At 42.5% G+C, this 23,805-nt stretch overlaps 1 protein-coding gene across 2 annotated transcripts in view; it reads right to left on the bottom strand.

Annotated features, from left to right (window-relative positions):
• LOC132833410 (nuclear factor NF-kappa-B p105 subunit-like) overlaps positions 1 to 23,805 on the bottom strand; it is a 99,453-nt gene that overhangs the window by 61,967 nt on the left and 13,681 nt on the right. For both annotated transcript variants that reach the window (XM_060851654.1, XM_060851653.1), the window contains exons 2-5: positions 21,888 to 21,933; positions 15,535 to 15,625; positions 11,103 to 11,143; positions 3,584 to 3,682 (exon numbers count right to left, since the gene is read on the bottom strand). In XM_060851654.1, the coding sequence (XP_060707637.1) occupies positions 3,584 to 3,682; positions 11,103 to 11,143; positions 15,535 to 15,625; positions 21,888 to 21,929 (273 nt within the window). In that variant the 5' untranslated portion in view covers positions 21,930 to 21,933. The remainder of the gene's footprint in view (positions 1 to 3,583; positions 3,683 to 11,102; positions 11,144 to 15,534; positions 15,626 to 21,887; positions 21,934 to 23,805) is intronic.

Below are 23,805 nucleotides of genomic sequence, written 5' to 3'. Positions count from 1 at the left end.
ACATGTTACGCTACTAGTTAAAATTCTAACCCCTTTCTACAACTCCCTAATCCGCACAGACAAACACTGGGGGAAAAATACACTAAGTTGTCATGTTCATAACTAAGATTATTCTGATGTAGTAATATTGTTTTCAGTAATGATCATACACAATCTATTAATACTCAACTGAACAGTTCTTCATAAACTAACCTAGGTATCAAAGGTGCTACTTTAATTACATGTTTAGGTTTTCCTACTGCTAACATGTGACATATTTTAAAGAACTGTATTGCTTCTTTATGAAATCTTAACCATGTAATAAACCTGTGTACTGATGCTTATATTTCCCATATTCCAACTTGCCCTGCCACAGGAATTTCAAGTGCTATTCTCAAAGTCAGGACAACATCATTATTTGTTGAACAACCATCTAATCTTCATCTGCAGGTCTACGAGGGCATCTCCATTTTCTCACCCGAACTCTGTTTAATGTAGTAGCACTCTGGATCTTCTTTAGCCTCAGCTGCAGTGTGATCTGTTTGTGTTAACTCAAGTAATTCTAGATCTGCTTCCTGTGTCTCAATTAATGAACACATGCCAACAAATTCTTTTGAATTATCCTCATTCATAAATAGAGGATCAGCTACCAATACATATGCTCGTTCAAAGTTTGTGAAAAGATTTGTAGCTCGGGTGCTCCTTGTTGTGGTTCTGTTCGCCGAGCTGGGAATTTGTGTTGCAGACGTCTCGTCCCCTGTCTAGGTGACATCCTCAGTGCTTGGGAGCCTCCTGTGAAGCACTTCTGTGATCTTTCCTCCGGCATTTGTAGTGGTTTGAATCTGCCGCTTCCGGTTGTCAGTTCCAGCTGTCCGCTGCAGTGGTCGGTATATTGGGTCCAGGTCGATGTGCTTATTGATTGAATCTGTGGATGAGTGCCATGCCTCTAGGAATTCCCTGGCTGTACTCTGTTTGGCTTGTCCTATAATAGTAGTGTTGTCCCAGTCGAATTCATGTTGTTTGTCATCTGCGTGTGTGGCTACTAAGGATAGTTGGTTGTGTCATTTCGTGGTTAGTTGGTGTTCATGGATGTGGATCAGTTTAGATTAGATTAGATTAGATTAGATTAGATTTACAGTGTGGAAACAGGCCCTTCGGCCCAACAAGTCCACACCGACCCGCCGAAGCGAAACCCACCCATACCCCTACATTTACCCCTTACCTAACACTACGGGCAATTGAGCATGGCCAATTCACCTGACCCGCACATTTTTGGACTGTGGGAGGAAACCGGAGCACCCGGAGGAAACCCACGCAGACACGGGGAGAACGTGCAAACTCCACACAGTCAGTCGCCTGAGTCGGGAATTGAACCCGGGTCTCAGGCGCTGTGAGGCAGCAGTGCTAACCACTGTGCCACCGTGCGGATCATCAGCTGTCTTCCTGTTTGCTCAATGTAGTGTACAAAATCCCATGCAAGGACTGCACAAAACACTACATAGGACAAACAGGAGGACAGCTAACGATCTGCATCCATGAACACCAATTAGCCACGAAACGACATGACCAGCTATCCTTAGTAGCCACACACGCAGATGACAAGTGACATGAATTCGACTTGGACAACACTACTATTAAAGGACAAGCCAAACAGAGAACAGCCAGGGAATTCCTAGAGGAATGGCACTCATCCACAGATTCAATCAATAAGCACATCGACCCGGACCCAATATACTGACCAATGCAGCGGACAGCTGGAACTGACAACCGGTTGCGGCAGATTCAAACCACTAAAATGCCGGAGGAAAGATCACAGAAGCGCTTCACAGGAGACTCCCAAGCACTGAGGATGTCACCTAGACAGGGGACGAAACGTCTGCAACACAAATTCCCAGCTCGGCGAACAGGACCACAACAACACGTGCTTGTGGTATTACTATGATCCCAATGATCAACTTTGTTTTGCCATTATTCTGGTCCTGCAACTGTTTAATCTCCTTAACTTCAAATGGATTAGAGGCAAAGCCATAAAATGCAGGAGTAGAAATAGGCCATTTCACCCATTAAGCTTGCTCCTCCATTCAATGAGATCACAATGTTCTGATTATCCTCACCCCAACTCTCCTGTCTTTTTTCCTGTCTTTTCATCATAACCCATCCTGATAAAAATCTGTCTCTCTCAGTCTTGAATATACTTAAAGACCCAGCCTGTGGCAAAAGAATTCCACAGATTCCTTCTCATCTGTGTGTTAAATGGGTGACCCCTTACTCTTAGAATATACCCTCTGGTGCTAGACTCTCCCACAAAGGGAAACGATTTCTCCACAGTTACCCTTATCAATACTCTGACTTTTATTGAATTTTTTTGAGGGAAAACTAAATCCTTCTCGCCAGCAAATACAAAAAATGGTCTCGACAGTACAAACACCTTCTTTATTCTGATCATTCTTGTCATTTTATCAGGTCACCCTTCGGCCTTCTTCCATCCAGATGAAGTTCACTTTTGGAGAGTCCCCAGGTGTCAGAGGTCACTGATTGGAATGCCATGAACTAATGATCTATTCTCACTTCACATTTGTTGAAACCGCCAAAAGCAGCCTCTCAACAAAGTACCAGGAAATATCCAGAGAAAAGGCAATGAACCTGTGACAAACACTAATCTTTCAGACTTATGAAAGACTGTTACCTCAGTCTTATTACATTAAATATGAAATATAAATACAAATTGCTGTTGAGATGAGGCACAGAAACAGAACTGAACAGGTTAGAGGAACCATACTGACTGCAGTTCCCTCTTGGGATTTCTGTTTCCTCTGACATTGATATTTTAGCATTTTAAATTTCAGCAGAAGTTTTGTTCCCATTTTAGCTTCCCATTTTGAACTCGACATTGATTGTATAAAGAAGCCAGATGTTGAACTGACCTACACAACATTCTTTAAATTGAATAAAGATTCCTTTTGGTTCAGAAGAGATTTCAGATGGACCAAAGCGATCAGATCTAGGTTTCATTTTCACATTTGGAGAAGGAATTGATCTTCTCTGTATTGTTACTACAATCATCAGGAATGAGGGGAGCAGAAGTACCACTAAAATCTGTACATATTTAACATTATGTTACACCACAGAACTCAAGGCCAAAATATTAACATTGTGCCTTAGATGTAGATTTCCTGTGACATTATTTTAAGCACCAGGTTATTTCCTGTTTGCAGATTTTTCACCAATATAAAAATCTAACCCTCCCAAACCCACACAAGTATCTAATCAAGTATAAAGTAAGATTTGAATACATTCTAAATATAAACACTCTAGTCAGAATTCCACCCACCATCTGCCAACTCATTTGCTGAAGTGACAAAAATCCACAGAAATACCCTGAAAATTTATTTAAAATGTTGAGACACATCTGAAATTATTAACTAGCAATCCTGTAGTTTAGATCATTCAAAATCTACAGATCTGAAAATGTGAAAAGTCCAGTTTATTTTAAATACTTCATAGTGAACAAGGGAAGGTGGAACAGGCCAAGCTCATTTAATCTGATTTAAGATTCTCTCACATTCTCATTTGTAATAAACAGATTTAATAATGAAACAAAAACCTTCACAGTAGGGTAGGATTTCTTATTTTTCTCACTCGATGCACCAGGTAATCCTCCATGGGATGGTCCCTCGCATCCATAACGGAAACGAAATCCCCTCTACAAAGACAGATCAGATTGGACAGTGAGCATGTACAAGCAAGAACAATTTAATTTAATCAGATACACTGGGCACTTAGGAAAATCATGCAGATAAGAATTTCAGAGACGAGATACCTCAAGTGACATTAGTGCAATAGAGAAGCTGAGATGGTTATTCCTGTAGGAGTCAGAATCGACAGGAGATTTCATCTCATAGTGTTCAAAATCAAAAAGGGTCTGGACTGAGTAGATAGGGACAAACACCAATTTCACCTGACTGGCAGAACAACCAGCAACTTCTTTTAAATTGTGACTAATTTAGATCTGGAATGCTGCACCTGAGAGTTTGGAAGTCGCAGAATCAATCAAGACATTCAAATCAGGGCTAATGGGGAACAGTTGAAGCCCCTCATCCCTGGTCCCATCTGCATCCTCTCCATAGCTTTAATACACTTTGCAAAGTTGACACACAACTCCGCATCAAGTTTAGCTAAAGGTCTGGTATTTTCTCCTGTTTCCGTATTTCACGGTCCCACTTTTCTTCAAAGAGCTTCAACTTGTCCCGCTACCTTCTTTGTTACCATGGAAACATTGTGGGTCTATATTGGCAGTACGTTTATTCAAAATACCAGGCACAGCTGATAGTGCCAGAGTCAGTCTCTAATGCATCTAAAGTCAGTTCAGTTTAACAACAGGGAGCAAACTCAATAAATGAGGAGGAGTAAATTTCACAGATTAACCTTGAAGATTAACAAACTTTGTGTGGTGGAAAGTACACAATTTTTAAAAATTCACAATAGGGACATAGGTATCACTGGCCAGCCAACATTTATTGTCTAGTTGTCCCTTGAGAAAGTGGGGGTGAGCTGCCTTTTCGAACCGGTGCAGTCCATGTGCTGTAGGTTGGCCCACAATGTCCTTAGGGAGGGTATTCCAAGATTCTGACCCAGTGACAGTGAAGGAACGGTGAGATATTTCCAAGTCAGGGTGGTGAGTGGCTCGGAGGGCACTTGCAGGTGATGCTGTTCCATGTATCTGCTTTGTCCTTCTAGATGGAAATTGTCCTAAATTTGGAAGGTGTTGTCTGAGGATCTTTGGTGAATTTCTACAGTGCATTTTGTGGATAGTACGCACTGCTGCTACTGAGCATTGGTAGTGGAGGGACTACTTATTTGTGGATATGATATCAATCAAGTGGGCTGCTTTGTCCTGAATGTCAAGTTATTGCATATGGTTGGAGTTATACATTGCCAAGCAAGTGTAGAGTATTCCATCACACTCATGACTTGTGCCTTGTAGATGGTGGACAGATTTTGGAGATTCGGGAGATAAGTTACTGACTACAGTATTTCTCGCCTTTGACCTGCTCTTATAATCACTGTATTTATAAGGAAAGTCCAATTGAGTTTCTGCTCAATGGTAACCCCTAGGATGTTAATAGTGAGGGATACAGTGATGGTAATGTCATTGAATTTCTTTTTAACATCAGAGTCTAGCTTAACATTTATTGCCCATCCCTGATTGCCCAGAGAGTATAGAGTCATAGAGATGTACAGCATGGAAACAGACCCTTTGGTCCATGACAACCAGATATCCCAACACAATCTAGTCCCACCTGTCAGCGTCCGGGCCATATCTCTCCAAACCCTTCCTATTCATATACCCATCCAAATGCCTCTTAAATGTTGCAATTGTACCAGCCTCCACCACTTCCTCTGGCAGCTCATTCCAGACACGTACCACCCTCTGTGTGAAAAAGTTGCCCCTTAGGTCTCTTTTATATCTTTCTCCTCTCACCCTAAACCTATGCCCTCTAGTTCTGGACTCCCCAACCCCAGGGAAAAGACTTTGTCTATTTATCCTATCCATGCCCCTCATAATTTTGTAAACCTCTATAAGGTCACCCCTCAGCATCCGACACTCCAGAGAAAACAGCCCTAGCCTGTTCAACCTCTCCCTGTAGCTCAGATCCTCCAACCCTGGCAACATCCTTGTTAATCTCTTCTGAACCCTTTCAAGTTTCACAACATCTTTCCGATAGGAAGGAGACCAGAATTGCATGCAATATTCCGACAGTGGCTTAACCAATCTCCTGTACAGCCGCAACATGACCTCCCAACTCCTGTACTCAATACTCTGACCAATAAAGGAAAGCATACCATATGCCTTCTTCACTATCCTATGTACCTGTGACTCCACTTTCAAGGAGCTATGAACCTGCACTCCAAGGTCTCTTTATTCAGCAACACTCCCTAGGACCTTACCAATAAGTGTATATGTCCTGCTAAAATTTGCTTTCCCAAAATGCAGCACATCGCATTTAGCTGAATTAAACTCCATCTGCCATTTCTTAGCCCATTGGCCCATCTGGTCAAGATCCTGTTGTAATCTGAGGTAACCCTCTTCGCTGTCCATTTCACCTCCAATTTTGGTGTCATCTGCAAACTTACTAACTGTACCTCTTGTGCTCGCATCTAAATCATTTATGTAAATGACAAAAAGTAGAGGGCCCAGCACCGATCCTTGTGGCACTCCACTGGTCACAGGCCTCCAGTCTGAAAAACTACCCTCCACCACCACCCTCTGTCTTCTACCTTTGAGCCAGTTCTGTATCGAAATGGCTAGTTCTCCCTGTATTCTGTGAGATCAAACGTTGCTAATCAGTCTCCCATGGGGAACCTTGTTGAACACCTTACTGAAGTCCATATAGATCACATCTACTGCTCTGCCCTCATCAATCCTCTTTGTTACTTCATCAAAAAACTCAATCAAGTTTGTGAGACATGATTTCCCAAGCACAAAGCCATGTTGACTATCCCGAAACAGTCCTTTCCTTTCCAAATACAGGGGCATCCTGTCCCTCAGGATTCCCTCCAACAACTTGCCCACCATCGAGGTCAGGCTCACTGGTCTATAGTTCCCTGGCTTGTCCTTACCGCCCTTCTTAAACAGTGGCACCACGTTTGCCAACCTCCAGTCTTCCGCCACCTCACCTGTGACTATCGATGATACAAATATCTCAGCAAGAGGCCCAGCAATCACTTCTCTAGCTTCGGGTACACCTAATCAGGTCCTGGGGATTTATCCACCTTTACCCGTTTCAATACATCCAGCACTTCCTTCTCTGTAATCTAGACATTTTGCAAGATGTCACCATCTATTTCCCTACAGTCTATATCTTTCATATCCTTTTCCACAGTAAATACAGATGCAAAATATTCATTTAGTATCTCCCCCATTTTCTGTGGCTCCACACAAAGGCCGCCTTGCTGATCTTTGAGGGGCCCTATTCTCTCCCTAGTTACCCTTATGTCCTTAATATATATGTAAAATCCCTTTGGATTCTCCTTAATTCTATTTGACAAAGCTATCGCATGTCCCCGTTTTGCCCTCCTGATCTCCCTCTTAAGTATACTCCTACTTTCTTTATACTCTAAGGATTCACTCGATGTATCCTGTCTGTACCTGATATATGTTTCCTTTTTTTTCTTAACCAAACCCTTAATTTCTTTAGTCATCTAACATTCCCTATAGTTACCAGCCTTCCCTTTCACCCTGACAGGAAGATACTTTCTCTAGGTTCTTGCTATCTCATTTCTGAAGGCTTCCCATTTTCCAGCCATCCCTTTACCTGCGAACATCTGCCTCCAATCAGCTTTTGAACGTTCTTGCCTAATACCGTCAAAATTGACCTTTCTCCAATTTAGAGCTTCAACTTTTAGATCTGGCCTATCCTTTTCCATCACCATTTTAAAACGAATAGAATTGTCTGAAGTCAATCACAATTCTTACGGCCTGGAGTCACATGAAGGCTAGACTAGGTTAGGATGGCAGATATCCTTACCTGAAGGACATTAGTGAACCAGATGCATTTTCCCTGGTCACATGGTCATCATTAGACTCTTAATTCCAGATTTTTAATTGAATCGAAATTCACCATCTGCCATGGCTGGACTCAAGCCCGGGTTAGAGTTACGTTTCTGGATTAATAGTCTAGCGATAACATAACTCGGCCCTTGCCTCCCATCTATATTTTATGTTAAATGTTTGAATATCAAGAGACACTGGTTAGATTGCTTTTATTGGAGATAGTAACTGCCTGGCAAATGTAATATATATTATCATAATTGAAATTTGGATTATTTTTAATAATGCCAGATAGATTTTAATCTGCAAATATCTTTTTTAAAACATTCAGAAATTAATTTGGAAGAGTGATCTATATGTATTAATTCCAAGAAGATATAGTCAGGCCTGGGAGGAGTGCTGTAGTATTAATGGATAAATATTTCTAATGTTGGGTTTATGACAGGCAGAGCAAACATATGAAGGCAACTGGTATAGGTTTGACATCACAACAGAAGATTTGAAACATTTGTTCAAGAGAATCCAGAGTTTAGTTCAGAAGGTAGAACTAGTGACCTCATTAGAAGTGGTTTCAAGTCTATGAAACGTCAAGAGTTGTCAGTGTTGAAAAATGCTTAATGTTCAGAATTCATGCCAGAGGACTCAAAAAGGAATTATTAAAATCTTGACAGAGTCAGATTTAAAAAGCTGGATAGGGATGCTTGTGTTAAGTTCATAATAACTATAAATAGAGTTGTTTGTTTTTTTTACTGAATAAACTTATGGTCTGTTGTTAAAGAACATCTGCATCTTCATGTGAATATGTTGCAGTGACTAACCACAGCTGCCACCAACTGCAAAAATTAAACACAAATGAAGTTTCATTGTGGAATGTGACTTGTCCAGTAGTATCATCAGCTGGCATCATAACATCTGGGAGCCTGTAAAGTATGCGAAAATGAGGACTGCAGATGCTGGAGATTAGAGTCGAGAGTGTGGTGCTGGAAAAGCGCAGCAGGTCAGGCAGCATCCGAGCAGCAGGAAAATCAATGTTTCAGGCAAAAGCTCTTCATCTGGGATGTAGGGCTTATGCCTGAAACGTTGATTTTCCTGGTCCTTGGACGCTGCCTGATCTACTGTGCTTTCCCAGCACCACACTCTCGAGCCTGTAAAGTATGTGTTGCTTTAGAAAATCAAACAATGACCAATTCACATTTAACACTAACTTACCATCAACAGAACATTACTCCTCCCAAAGAAACATTTGTCTAATTAGAGTTTGGAAATAGATACATTTTCCTGATCTTTCTTACTGGACTTAAGATCAATTTATACAATAGGGAACGCATTCTTGCTTGACATATTTACATGGATATGAGATTTTAGGCGATGAATGAGGATTGGAGCTGGTTTGTGCAAAGTATGAATGATTGGACTAAATTGTAAATTTTTGTGCTGAAAATTCTATATAATACGATGAAGAGGAAGTTTCAATGAACTGAGATAATCATCATTTGGAGATGCATACATACACATTTCAATGCTGACATTTATTACATACGTTGACTTCCTTCCTATTGTGAATATTTGCCAGAATTACAAACCCAATGTCTAGAAAACTGCCATTTACTGACAATGCAAAGGTTAATATTGAGGACGTGTGGTTTATTTTGTGGTTGCTACTGTTTAAACAGGATTGGCTTCACTTTAAAATATAATTTGTTCTTCCTACCTATTCATAAATTGTTTTTAAAAAGGTTTATGAAAATAATCTGTTTCTCTTTTCTCAATAGATTTCTTTAGGATCATTGCACTTTCACCAGTTTGACAAACACACCATACAAATACAAATGAAATAACAAACACAGGAAACAATATCACAACCAATCGTAAAACTCCACAAGTGATAGTGAACCAGCCGCTATCACGTCAGCATCAAGGTGAATACTGGTTATTGTGTAGAACCAACCAGCTCAGCGATCACTTTAAATCAAAAATTTGAAATGGCAGCTGCGTGTACTGACCCAAAAGGAAGACAATCTCTATCCAGAGAAAAGCATCAAAAATATCCATCTGTTTGAAAGAAGTACTAAAAAAAGCTGATCATTTCTGACTGATTCTTCCAACCCTGATATTCTGGTCTAATCCAAAAGTGCAATTTGGGGATTCACAGCTGCTGTCAATTTACAGGAATTTCTCTCAATTGCTGATTTCTAAAGGCCTTCCCATCATCCTGGTATGATTCACCCCTCCTGGGCAATACATGATAGCTGAGGATAAACACCAGATCTACCTGAGTAACTAAATGTAACAACTGTACTCCATGTCCTAGATTATCTACAAACATATGTCCTTAACCACTGCTCACAGTTTGTAAATGAGGATAACACTGGGACTGTTATATTATATAATATCTATTTATTCAGCAACTAGGATTTAGAATAAAAGCTTTGCTTCCTCTTCATAATCCTCGACATTCTTCCAGTAGTGTCTTATTAATCTTTGAAAATAGAAGTTTACGGACTCCATAGAACAGAATCCAACAGCACAGAAGGAGAGATTTCAGCCCTCTGTGCCTCTCCTGCTCTTTGAAAGATTGATCAAATCTGAGACACACTCCCTGCTCTCCCCTGACTGTCTTCAAGAATTTATCCAGTTTTCTTTTGAAAGTTAAAACTGAACACCAACCTTTCAGGCAGTGCATTGCAGTTTGTAATAACTCACTGCATCAAAAAATAAATTCCCCATTTTCCTCTCTGGTACAATTCCTATTCTGACAACAACTAGCATTTTTTGTCTCATGTAATTCTCTATGATCATCTTAAATATGTTTCAGCTTTAATACAGTTCCACTTTCCAATAATATCAATTCATCAACATTACAAGTTCTCAAACAAAGATACTTATAATCAATTATCAAATTTGTGTTCAACAAACTCAACCTCAGCTTTCCAAAACTTACATTCAATTGTTCAAGGTGTGTGTAAAAGTATGAAAATCACAACTTAATCCCATTTTGCTCTGGTTTGACATCAACTGAAATATTCATCAATTGTACCCTCGGGATGGACACTGAAGTTTGTGGGAGTGAGATTCTTCATAGACTGACTGGAGAAACGGGATTGTTCTATGTGGAACAGAGAAGGTCGAGAGAAGATTTAAATGAGGCATTCAGAATGATATGCAGCTTTCATGGAATGGGGAGGGAGAAATGTTTTCCACTGTGGACAGGGTCAGTCACAGATGACACAGATTAAAGATCATCTATAGGGAATGTCAGAAATTGCTTTTTAATGAAATAAGTTATGATGATCTGGAATAAAACAGTCAGTAGAAGCAGATTCAATACTATCTTTATAAGGGGAGTTTGATAAACACTTGCTCAGGAGAAATGTGCAGGACTGGGGTAAGGCTGCAGGGGAACAGTCGTGATATTTGCTGCATCTTTCAAAGGCATGGCAGAGACACAATGGGCCAATGATGCCAGGTTCTGTGCTGAAGTGACTAATGGACTACAAGATGCTGTTAACAAGAGCAATGTGGCTTTGATCTGGAGTGCAAGGAAACATTGCTGCTGATGTTCCTCTCTTACCTGTTTGGGCTGTTCTAGAATCTGTAGGTATGGTCCATCAGCTGGGAAGAAAAGGCACAATGATTATTATAGCAGCAAAATCAGCACTTACAAAAGATACATTACATAAACAAGTTGCAGTCTAATTTGAATGAAGATCTTTTGCAGGAAATCCCCTTACCCACTAATAGGGGAAAAGCAATTCTCTTGTAGGGCCGAGATTGCAAAAAAACTCTTCTCGTAAATCCTGACTGTTGTAAAAACCGCTCTTCAATTCGAGATATTTATCTAAACAGGCAACATATCATGCTTTCAAAGCACCTAAATCACAAAATCATCAAAAGGCCATGCCCACCAAGACAGCACTTCATGCTTCATACACTTGTTAATCTGACCCTCTGTGTACCAAACAAAAAAAACACTTCAACTTCAAGCCAATGAATGGTGTTTCCCTCAGGGATTACAGGGTCATTCACACCACTTCATTTAAAATAAGGTCACAGCATGAAATATGGTTTCCATTTACATTTCTTACATACAATGCATGTTCACAGATGCACAAGGCGACCAATTGTTTTAGTAAGTTATGTAATTCGGAAGTTTGAGCAAATTGGGCTATTCCTATTGGAGGTTAGAAGAATAAGAAATGACATTACTGAATGATGTAAGATTCTGAGGGGTCTTCAAAAGGTGAATGGTGAGAGGATGGTCCCACATGTGGGAACCAAAAACTGGGAGACAATTTACCAAAGGCTCACCTTTTTAAGGTAGAAATGAAGAGAATTTCTTCCCTAGAATGGTCATTAATCTTGGAAAAATACTCTATCCCAAACAGCAATGGAGGCTGGGTCATATATTCAAGGCTAAGTTGTACAGATTTTAAATCTATAAGAAAGTCAAGGGTAGACAGGAAATTGGAAGGAACAATATAATCAGGTCAGAGACAATTGGGTTCGACAACAGAGCATGTTCAAGGGGCCAAATGGACTAGCTCTGCTCTTGTTCCACCTGACGTTACATGATGTCATTAATATATTATAGCACAGCTTACATCAATTTGACGTTGACTATTGCACTAACAACTTTATAGCAAGCCAGCTCGAAGATGGGGGTTCACACGATTGTATTTAATTAAAATTGTACAGAATCGCATTAGTATTGCTATCAGTAACCAAACACTCAATTTTAAGGATCATCTAATTGTGTAGAGATTGTTGGAGGGAATTCCAGAGATTAGCATCTAGGCAGCTGAAGTTACAACTGCCAGTGGTGCAAGTGTGTGAAGTGTGTACCGGTAGAAATCTGCAATTCAGAAGCATCAACAAAAAAGCTGGAATTGAAAGATTGTGAGAATGGTGGAGAGAAAGAAATACAAACTCAGGGAGGACTAAAATACAGGGGCATCAGTTTTAAAATTAAGATTTTAATTGATTAGACACAATTTCTGCGAGAAAACAAAATTCTCCTCATCTCTGTCTAAAATGTATGACACCTTACTTTGAAGTAGTGAACCCTGGTTCTAAGTCCTCCCATAAGAGAAAGCTCTTTTCCATATCCACCATTCCTGATGAAGGACTTTTGCCTGAAATGTCAATTTTTCCTGCTCCTCCGATGCTGCCTGACCTGCTGTGCTTTTCCAGCACCACTCTAATCTTGACTCTGATCTCCAGCATCTGCAGTACCCACTTCTGCCTAGTCCCTGTCAAGGCACCTCAGGACATTGTACATTTCAATAATTTCTCATTTTTCTAAACTCCTGAGGATATAAGGCCAGCTGTGCAACCTTTCCTCAGGAGACAAACCCATGCATTGGCACTATATCCACAAATGTCTATTCCCTCCATCACTGACGCGCAGTAGCATCAGTGTGTTCTACCTACAGGATGCACAGCAAACATTCACCAAAGATCCTTAGACAGCACCTTCCAAACCCGGGACCACTTCCATTTGGAAGTTCAAAAGCAGCAGATACATGGGGATACCACCCCCGGAAAAGTCCCCTCTGAGACACTCACCATCCAGACTTGAAAATATATCACCATTCCTTCACTGTCACTGGATCAGAATCCTGGAATTCCATCCTTAATTTATTCATGGAATGTGAGCATCACTGTCTGGGCCAGCATTTGTTGTGGGGCATTGTGGGTCTACCCACAGCACATGGACTGCAGCGGTTCAAGAAGCCAGCTCACCCCCACCTTCTCAAGGGGCAACAAATGCTGGCCCAGACAGTGATACTCACATCCCATGAATAAATTAAAATGGAAAGAAAGGTCAACTTAGGTTATTGAGCACTGGGGTGATGGGGCAACAGCAGCTGGATTGAATTAGCAGACAATGTAGCTGCACTTTGAATAAGCTGAGGTTTACAGAGGGTACAAGGTGGGAGGACAGCTCAGCCAAAATTTTAGCTCATCAGTTCAACCCTTCTTTAAAATACAGACAATCAAAGAATGGTCGACTGATTACAGCCCACAGCAAGGGCACTTAATTCATTTAGCCTGTGTTGACCCTGACAACAACCAGGAGAAAGTGAGGACTACAGATGCTGGAGATCAGAGCTAAAAATGTGATGCTGGAAAAGCGCAGCAGGTCAGGCAGCATCCAAGGAGCAGGGGAATCGACGTTTCAGGCATGAGCCTGAAAGAACAGCTCATGCCCGAAATGCCGATTCTTCTGCTCCTTGGATGCTGCCTGACCTGCTGCGCTTTTCCTGACAACAACCACTCAGGTAACTCCATTCGTTAGCCTTGTTCTTTAGATTTGCAAATTTTTGTGTTCAGATATTTATTCACTTTTCTTTCATAAAATGTGATTGACTCTGTCCTCAACAATTGTCAGGCAATGCATCTCTGTCCCTAACCAGTCACTGACTAGGAAGGCTTTTGCTTCAGTCAACTTTGGTTCTTTTGCTAATCTGTGTCCCCTGAATCTCACCACTAATGGAAACAGTTTCTCACTATTGACTCTGCACAGACTCTCGTAACTTTAAACAACTCTATTAAATCTCCCTCAACATTTCCTTCTCTACAGAGAACAATCCCAGTTTCCCCCATTCTGTCCCTGTAACTGAAATTTCCCCATCACTGGAATGATTCTTTTAAAAAAAATTGCCCCTCTCTAAAGCTTTTACAAACTTCCTAAAATGGACTCCTAGACCAATTCTTTTTTCCAATTCCTGACACAAATATTTCTTTATCCTTCAAAAGAATTAACCACCTTTGGATTTCCATTATTGAGCCCTGGAACACTGAACTGCCAATGCAATTCTCATAGCCCCTACAGATCAGCCATCAACTAAACCAGTCGCAGACAGGACAAATGATCTCTTATTCCTGTATTTTAAATAAAATATTGCTGTCTGTACTAACTCTAAAACCAATTAATTACAAAGAAAGAAGTTAGAGAGCAATTTTTACCAGTACATTGTATGCAATGGAAATGTATTCAGGTGGTTTATAAATTATAGCAGAAAACCAGACAGAGAAAATGTGTCAAGTGACACAGTGTGAAAAAAAAACTGAACTAACAAGACTTTCGATAGCAACACTTTCCTCATCGAACACATAAAAAGATAAATTGTATCCACTGTGTTAAGTTGTTTTGAGAGCTGAGTCACCCCTATCTGAAACTCAGTCTGTTTTTCCACAGTGGAAATATTTAGTGAAATTTTTGTAAAGCTTTAATCAGGAAGCATTTATAACTTAAATCCTTTCCATGTTTCAGTTCATGTCTGAAACAGTAAATGAGAAGATGAAGATTTCACAAAATCAGTATTACTAATACAAAACAGTAATATATCAGGGAGGCAATGGCTTCATGGTATTATTGTTGATCTGTTAACCCAGAGGCGCAGGTACTGTTCGGGGGACCCAGGTTTGAATCCTGCCAAGGCAGATGGTGGAATTTGTAGTTAATAAACTTCTAATGATGACCATGAATCCATTACCAATTGTTGGAAAAACTCTTCTGGCTCACTAATATCCTTTAGGGAAGGAAACTGCCATCCTGACCTGGTCTGACCTACATGTGACTCCAGACCCACAGCAACTCTTAACTGCCCTCTGGGTAATTAGGGAAGGACAATAAATACTAGACTATCCAGCCAAACCCTGACCTCATGAATGAATAAAAACACTCATATCCCATGAAAGAATTATTAAAAGCCTCCCTCACATTTTTAAAGAACTCCCTCATCACTCCTCAACCTCTTTCTTTCTTTCACTGGGAATAACCTTACCGCTCTGCTCGCTGTTAAAGGTAAATACCATGGGATAAGCAGAATACACCATTTACTAAAATCAAACAAATGCAAAACCTGCTCATGTTATTTTTGATGGAAACTGCTTAAAATCAGACCTAAAGCACAGTTTCACAATTTTCTAAAAAGTATTAGAAGTAGAAGTTATTTCATTCAGGACCAGCGTAAAACACTCATTCTAATGATACTCACGTGTCTGCAGTGGAGAATCTGTGGGACCCATTGGCGAAGTAAACATGGCGTTGGGTAATTCTAAAGCATTATAATCATCGATACCATAAATCTGAGGGAGAAAAGAGTCAAGACCACTGAGTGTGTGCAAACTGCACAGAAAATAAACACTAATGATACTTTCATATCAGGAAATATAAAGTTATTTTTAGAGAGTGTTTGATGAGATTGGGTGGGTAGCCATCCTCAGTCAGTATTTTTGTTTTGACGAAGATTGAGGAAAGTGATTGGGGAGGGGTGCAGATGAGATCCTTGTCACGAGGTCAGTGTGAAGTACAGCAGATAATTGGGAATGCTAACAGAATGTTCAAGAGGAACTTAATTCAAAATTAAATAGGTTATACTCAGTTATACAGAGCACTGGTAATACTGCAGTACCAGAGTACTGAGTACACTATTGTTCCCCTTGTATAAGGAAGATTGTAAGTGTGTTGGAAACAGCTCACAGAATGTTCACTAAACCAACACCTGAAATGTATGGGTTCTCTCATGAGGAAAGGTTGGACAGCTGGCTTAATATCATCTGGAGTTTAGAAGAGTAAGAAATTACTTGACTGAAACATACAAGATCCTGAGGTGCCTTGACAGGGTGGATATGGAAAGGAGTTTTCTCTATGGGAGGATCTAGAACCAGGGCTCACTATTTCAAAGTAAGGTGTCATACATTTTAGACACAGGTGAGGTGAATTTTGTTTCCTCATAGAGGGTCACTAGACTCTGGAACTCTCTTCTTTATAAGGTGGTGGACACAGAGGTACTTAGATGGTAAAGCAAAATGGTGAATCATTATGGAGGATAGGTGGGCATATGGAGTAATCAGATTTGCATAACTTTATTGAATGGCGAAGCAGGATTGAGGAATTCTTGCAGGCAACAGTGAGGACTGCAGATGCTGGAGATTAGAGTCAAGTGTGGGGTGCTGGAAAAGGACAGCAGGTCAGGTAGCATCCAAGGTGAAAGAGAATCAACGTTTTGGGCAAAAGCCCTTCATCAGGAATGAGGCTGCGAGCCTCGGAGGGATGGAGAGATAAATGGGAGGGGGGGTGTGGGGTTGGGGGGGAAGATAGCTGAGATTGCAATAGGTGGATGGAAATGGGGAGGGTAGAGTGGATAGGTGGGAAGGGAGATTGGCAGGGGGGACAGGTCATGGGGATGGTGCTGAGTTGGCAGGTTGGAACTAGGGTAAGATGGGGGAGGGGAAATGAGGAAACTGGTGAAATCCACATTGATGCCCTGGGGTTAAAGTGTTCCGAGGTGGAAGATGAGGCGTTCTTCCTCCAGGCATCGGGTGGTGAGGGAGTGGCGATGGAGGAAGCCCAGGACCTGCGTGTCCTCAGCAGAGTGGGACGGGGGAGTTAAAATGTTCAGGGCGGTAGGGTTGGTGTATGCGGGTGTCCCGGAGATGTTCTCTAAAGTGCTCTGCGAGAAGGCGTTCAGTCTGCCCAGTGTAAAGGAGACCACATCGGGTGCAACGGATACAGTAAATAACATTAGTGGAAGTGCAGGTAAAACTTTGATGGACATTAAAGGCTCCTTTGGGGCCTTGGATGGAGGTGAGGGAGGGGGCGCAGGTTTTGGGATTCCTGCAGTGGCAGGGGAAGGTGCCGGGAGGGGAGGGTGGGTTGTTGTCCGTGCTGCGGTTGGAGGGGTGGGGTTCGAGGGGGGAGGTGCGGGACATGGATGAGATGCGTTGGAGGGCATCTTCGGAAGATGGACTGTTCTATGTAGCCAACAAAGAGACAGGCATAGCTGGTGCCCATGGCTACCCCTTTCATCTGGAGGAAGTGGGAGGATTCGAAGGAGAAATTGTGGAGGGAAAAGAACAGTTCAGCCATACGAATGAGAGTGTCAATGGAAGGATACTGGTGGGAGAGGAAGAATCAGAGGGCTTGGAGGCCCAGATCATGGTGATGGAGGTGTAGAGGGATTGGATTTCCATGGTAAAAATGAGGCATTGGGGACCAGAGAAACAGAAGTCTTGGTGGAGGTGGAGGGTGTAGGTGGTTTTTCAAATGCATGTGGGGAGTTCCTGTACCAGGGGAGGATAGGACAGTATTGAGATAGGTGGAGATGAGTTCGGTGGGGCAGGAGCAGGCTGAGACAATGAGTCGGCCTGGGGTGGTCAGGCTTGTGGATCTTGGGAAGGAGGTAGAATCAGGCAGTGCGGGGTTCCCAGACTACAAGGTTGGAAGCTGTGGGTGGGGGATCCCCTGAGGCGATGAGGTTGTGTACGGTCTGGGAAATAATGGTTTGATGATGAGGGGTGAGGTCATGGTTCAGGAGGCGATAGAAAATGATTATCTTCAAGCTGAAGCCTGGTTTCAGCCGTGTAGAGATCAGTACGCCAAACTACCACTGCATCCCCCTCTTGACCTCTCCACTGCTGAAGCCAAGCGCCAACTTGAAGACAAGGGGGACCATGCACAACCTCATCACCTTAGGGGATCTCCCACCCACCGCTTCCAAACTCATACCTTGGGAACTCTGCACCGCCTGATTCTACCTCCTTCCCAAAATCCACAAACCTGACCACCCGGGCCAACCCATTGTCTCAGTCTGCTCCTGCCCCACCGAACTCATCTCCACCTACCTCAATACTGTCCTATCCTCTCTGCTCCAGGCACTCCCCACATACGTTCAAGACACCGCCCACTTTTTCAAAGATTTCCATTTCCCTGACTCCCAAAGCCTCATCTTCACCATGGACATACAATCCCCTCTACATCTCCATCTGCCATCACCAAGGCCACCAAGCCCTACGTTTCTACCTCTCTTGATGCCCCCACCAGTACCCTTCGATTGACACCCTCATTCATTTTTTGGATTAGTGGTGCTAGAAGAGCACAGCAGTTCAGGCAGCATCTGAGCAGCAGCAAAATCGACGTTTCGGGCAAAAGCCCTTGGCTGAACTTTTCCTTACCCTCAACAATTTCTCCTTCAAATCCTCCCACTTCCTCCAGATGAAAGGGCTAGCCATGGCCCCAGCTATGCCTGTCGCTTTGTCGACTACGTGGAACAGTCTATCTTTTGCAGTTATACCGGCACCACTCCCCACCTTTTCCTCCGCTACATTGATGACTGCATCGGCGCCACCTTGGGCTCCCATAAGGTTGAACAGTTCATCATCTTCACCAACACATTCCACCCTGACCTTAAATTACCTTGACCATCTCTGACAACTCCTTCCCTTTCTTGACCTCTCCATCTTCATCAATGGTGACTGACTCAACAGTGACATTTTCTATAAACCCACCGATTCCCACAGCTACCTGGATTACACCTCCTCCCACCCGACCTCTTGCAAAATGCTATCCCACCTCCACCGTATCTGTTCCCAGGAGGACCAGTTCCACCACAGAACACACCTCCTTCTTTAAAGACTGCAATACCCCTCCCACAAGGTTGATGATGCCCTCCAACGCATCTTATCTACTTCCTGCAGCTCTGCCCTCCAACTGCAACAAGGACAGAACCCACCTGGTCCTCACTTTCCATCCCACCAGTCTCCATATACATCGCATCATCCTCCGCCTTTTCTGCCACCTACAAATAGACCCCACCACCAGACTTACATTTCCCTCCCCACTCCATCCCCTTTCTGTAAAAACCGTTCCCTCTGCAACTGCCTGGTCAGGTTCACACACCCCAACAACCCACCCTCTCCTCCTGGCACCTTCTCCTGCCATCGCAGGAGTTGCAAAACCTGTGCCCACACCTCCCCCCTCACCTTCCCCCCCACCCCCATCCATGGCCCCAAAGGAGTCTTCCACACCTATCAGAGTTTCACCTGCACTTCCATGCGTCATTTATTGTATCAGTTGCTTCCGATGCGGTCTCCTCGACATTGGGGAGACGATGCCTACTTGCAGAGCGCTTCAGGGAACATCTCAGAGACACCCACACCAAACATCCTCATCACCCCATGGCCGAACACTTCAATTCCCCATCCCACTCTGCCAAGGACATGCAGGTCATGGGCCTCTTCCATCGCCACTCCCTTACCACCTGACGCCTGAAAGAAAAATGCCTTATCTTCCGCCTCGGGACCCATCAACCCCAGGGCATCAATGTGGATTTCACCAGTTTCCTCTTTTCCCCTTCCCCACCTTACCCCAGTTCCAATCGCCCAGCTCAGCATCATCCTCATGACCCCTCCCAACTGTCAATCTTCCTTCCCACCTACACCCTCCTCTCCAACGTATCACTTTTACCCCCACCTCCATCCATCTATCACACTCTCAGCTACCTTCCCCCCCCACCCAGCCCCATCCTCCTCCCATTTACACCTCCACCCCTGAGGATCCCAGCCTCATTCCTGATGAAGGGCTTTTGCTTGAAACGTTGATTCTCCTGCTCCTTCGATGCTGCCTGACCTGCTGTGCTTTTCCAGCACCATACATTTGAGAATTCTTGTGTCTTGACTGGCTCCAACTATGTGTTTAATGAACAGTGACCTTTCCCAACTCAGGCATACCCCAATTAGCAGATAGTAAAAAATCTCTTAACAACAGCCAAAAAGCTTGGAATGGAACAAGGAGCACTCTTTCCAAAATCTCACCATTAACCAATCCTTTCAAAGTCAAAGCAGAAGAGCACTTATTCACACAAAGGGTGTGTTACTGTGGACGGACTGCTCTCTCAGCCACTTTCACTCACGCCTCAGTCTTTCTTCATCCAATAGCCTTCCTGAAAGTTGCTTAAAGCATTTCTTCTTGAACTTTCCCATAATCTTTTGTTTTACTATGTTTTCATACTTGCAAAACTTTTGCTCGTGTTGAATAAACAGTCCATTTCACCAACAGCTTGTCATATTGATTGGGAATCTCACCCCATGCACAATTCACAGGAACTGTCAGATCAGTTCAGCTCTGCCTCCATCCATGTAGCATTGTTGAACAGGCAGGTGACAGAGCACCTTAACATGGGCACTGACTGATCATCATGGCCATTGGAGACCTCGACTTCTCTCCAGTGTTGGCTTCTTGTCTAGTGATGCCTTTGCTCCGTGAGGAAGCCTTTGGTTTTTGGGAGCCTTTTCCCGAGTTGCCTGTGCCCCGCTGACTGGAATTTTGCATTACCACCCTCCTTCACCTCAGTCTTCCTGTAATGTCATTTATAATTCATCACCTCACCTCCTACATCAGCTTGAGGTTCAATGTTAAAGTTAATCTATTAAAGCTGCTGTAAAGCACCATGGGACATTTTATTTTGTTAAGGGATTGACAGAGTTGTAAGTTGTTGGTGGGTTCTAAATAAATAATTAAAATGATCTGTAACATTTTGCAATAACCGTTCAATTACCATCACTTCAAATATTTGTGACAACGCTTCATTGAGATTTGTTTACAACAGTATTCGACTTCTTCACCGGTGTGCTGTACTGATATAACCACATTTACCACAAAAGTACAGCCGAAATATGAAATGTTTATGATTTAAAGTGAATCGCATGTTGGGTTCTGTACTTATCAAAATGAGTGACAGCAATTGGGGAAGTTAAACTTTTCTCATTTCAGATCCATGGAGTGAGCCACAGGCATCACTGTCCTGGCTAAACATCTTCCCAGTGCCTCAGTCAGATTTTTCACAGCAACCAACAATAAGCAAGACTGAATTTTTGAAATTAATTGGAGCAATTTTTTTTACTGTAGTCAGTGTTACTGAGAAGCTGTGATCAAACTTCACAATGCAAAAACATTGTAGTCCCCTCTGGAGACTATTAAGAGTATCAAGCTGATCTGATTCGGTTCTGAGGTGAAAGGGAGATTCTAAATCATGACAACAGTCAGTTATTTGATGTCTTTAAATTATTCAGAATCATATTATTTTAGGTGATATTTTGTTTCTCGATTCCAGCTCATGACAGCAGAGTTTAGAACACCACAGAGACAATTCAGCCCATTATTATTCCTATCACCACCTGCTATTCCCCAGAGTCTTGCAAATCATTCTTCTTCAAAATATTTCTCCAATTCCCTTTCAAATGTTCTTACCAATCTATTTCCATTGCCCTTTCAGGCAGAGCATTCCTTATCACAGAAACTGGCTGCATGTGTACAATCCTCCCCATCTTCTCTCCGGTTCATTGACTAAACATTGTCAAAGTTTGTTCTCTGCGGACTGATCCTTCTGCCACCGGAAACAATTCCTCCCTGTTTTGCATAATCTTGAGCAATTCATTTCACCAGTACTAAATAATACATTTCATATATGCAAATGAATATTTGAGATTCTCACCAGAGATCTGTAATTAATCATTGCACAGGTCGGTATTTACAAAACTCGATTCAAACAGAAATATTAATCCCACTTACATCAGGGACTCCAAGACGATAGGTATCCTCTTCAGCCATCATGAATCTAGAATAGGAAACAAAAAAAAAACCTGGCTTGTAGTTACTTTAAAATTTTAATCAGATTTAGGATTCTACAATCAAACAAAGGCTTTCACGAACTCTCATTCACACAAGTAACAAATGTTATCAGCTCAGAAAAAACAAAGAACCGTGGATGCTACAAATCTGAATCAAAAACAAATTGCTGGAGAAACTCGGCAGGTCTGGCAGCAACTGTGGGGGGAAAGCAGAGTGACTGTTTCAGGTCCAGTGACCCTTCAGATGCTGTCAGATCTGCTGAGTTTCTCCAGCAATTCATTTCTGATTCAAATGTTATTGACTCACTGAAAACAACACACACATTTCAATAGCATCTTGGAGAACCTGCAGACATCCAGTCAACGCAATATTTCTGAAGTGTAGTTTGTAGTCACTGATGTATTGTTGGCAATGTGGTGGATACTCCCATATAGTAAATTTCCTACAAATAGTAACAAGTTCATCATCCTTTAAATGGCAATGTAACAGTTTCAGAGAACAGAACATCAGGCAGGCGCTAGAACTGGTTTTCAGGTAACCGTGAACACATCATGGATTGGGTGATGTGCTCACACTCTCAAAAGGTGCCAGAGGTTAATGTTGGAAGTGCTCTACATCTGCATTTTCAACAGGAATAAGAGAGAAAATAGGAGACTTTGGAATGATCTGGTTTGTTAATGACAGTGTGAAGATGTGCTTACCAGCAAACATTAAAATAAAAGTTAAGAATTGCCCCAATGCAATCAAATACTTGGCAGAATTCAACGTTCCACTGTGACCCCTCCTCAAATTTCCCCAGCTGAGCAGGTGTACCACTCAAATATACCAATCATCAGAGAGCATTTGTCACATTCCAAAGAAAATCATCTTCCAGAGAAACAGGAACTCGTTTCAGTTCAAACAAACAATAATCCTTTGCTGCCATGAGGAAAACAAGAAGGAAGCTCATCATTTGCTTATTGCAATTGGTTAGGGAGGTATAATAATGAGGAGATGAATCTATCAACTGACCAGGTTACACTAATGTCTATTAAAACAATACCAGCCAATCAGGTGAGGGTTAGGGGACTAATGACACACACACAGCAAACAGTATACTTTACAGCTTCCGGGGGGGGGGGTTCCTGTGATACCACAGTAGTGCCCCTACATCTGAGGCTGGAGGCAGTGCTGAGGGAGCACCGCACAGTCAGAGAGTCAGCACCAAGGGAGCGCTGCACTGTCAATATACCCCTATTGCGCCTTCCCCTGCAATCACAGAAGGTGCAAATACTTCCTGCTTACCTTCTCCCTCCTCAGTATCCAAAGCCCCAGAGATACCTTCCAGGTGACGCAGCACCTTACTCGATGTAGTCCACTCTATTTACTGCTCACAAGGTGATCTACTCTAAAATGGGAAGATTAAACACTGACTGGGTGACCAGCTTGCAGAACATCTACATCCTGTCCACAAAAATGTTCAGTTATTGGCCATTTCAACGCATCACCCTATTCTCTGGCCAACATCACAGTCTCAGGTTTACTGCAGTGCTCCGGTAAAGCTGAGTACAGACTGAAAGATGCTGCTCTCATCTTCCAGCTGGGGATCCTGCAGCCTTCAAGGTTCAGTAACGAGTTCAGTAATTTCCTCCTTCATGTCCTTTATCCACCCCCACATCCCAGGGCCTGTCTTTAAATGGGCTGCTATCAGCACAGCCAACCCTTTCATGGTCCCCATTATCAGCTATTTTTTCTCCCTGGCTTACAATCATCCATCCTTTTATCTGACTGTTATTCTCTCTCTCTCTCACACTCCATCACTACCCCACCCCATCTTCAGCTTTTATACTGCCTCTTCCTAGTAATACCAATTCTGAGG

This window comes from Hemiscyllium ocellatum, chromosome 36 (genome assembly GCF_020745735.1).
Source record: "Hemiscyllium ocellatum isolate sHemOce1 chromosome 36, sHemOce1.pat.X.cur, whole genome shotgun sequence".
Classification (NCBI taxonomy): domain Eukaryota; kingdom Metazoa; phylum Chordata; class Chondrichthyes; order Orectolobiformes; family Hemiscylliidae; genus Hemiscyllium; species Hemiscyllium ocellatum.
Note: the sequence above shows the minus strand (reverse complement) of the source record. Positions and strands in the feature narration are given on the sequence as shown.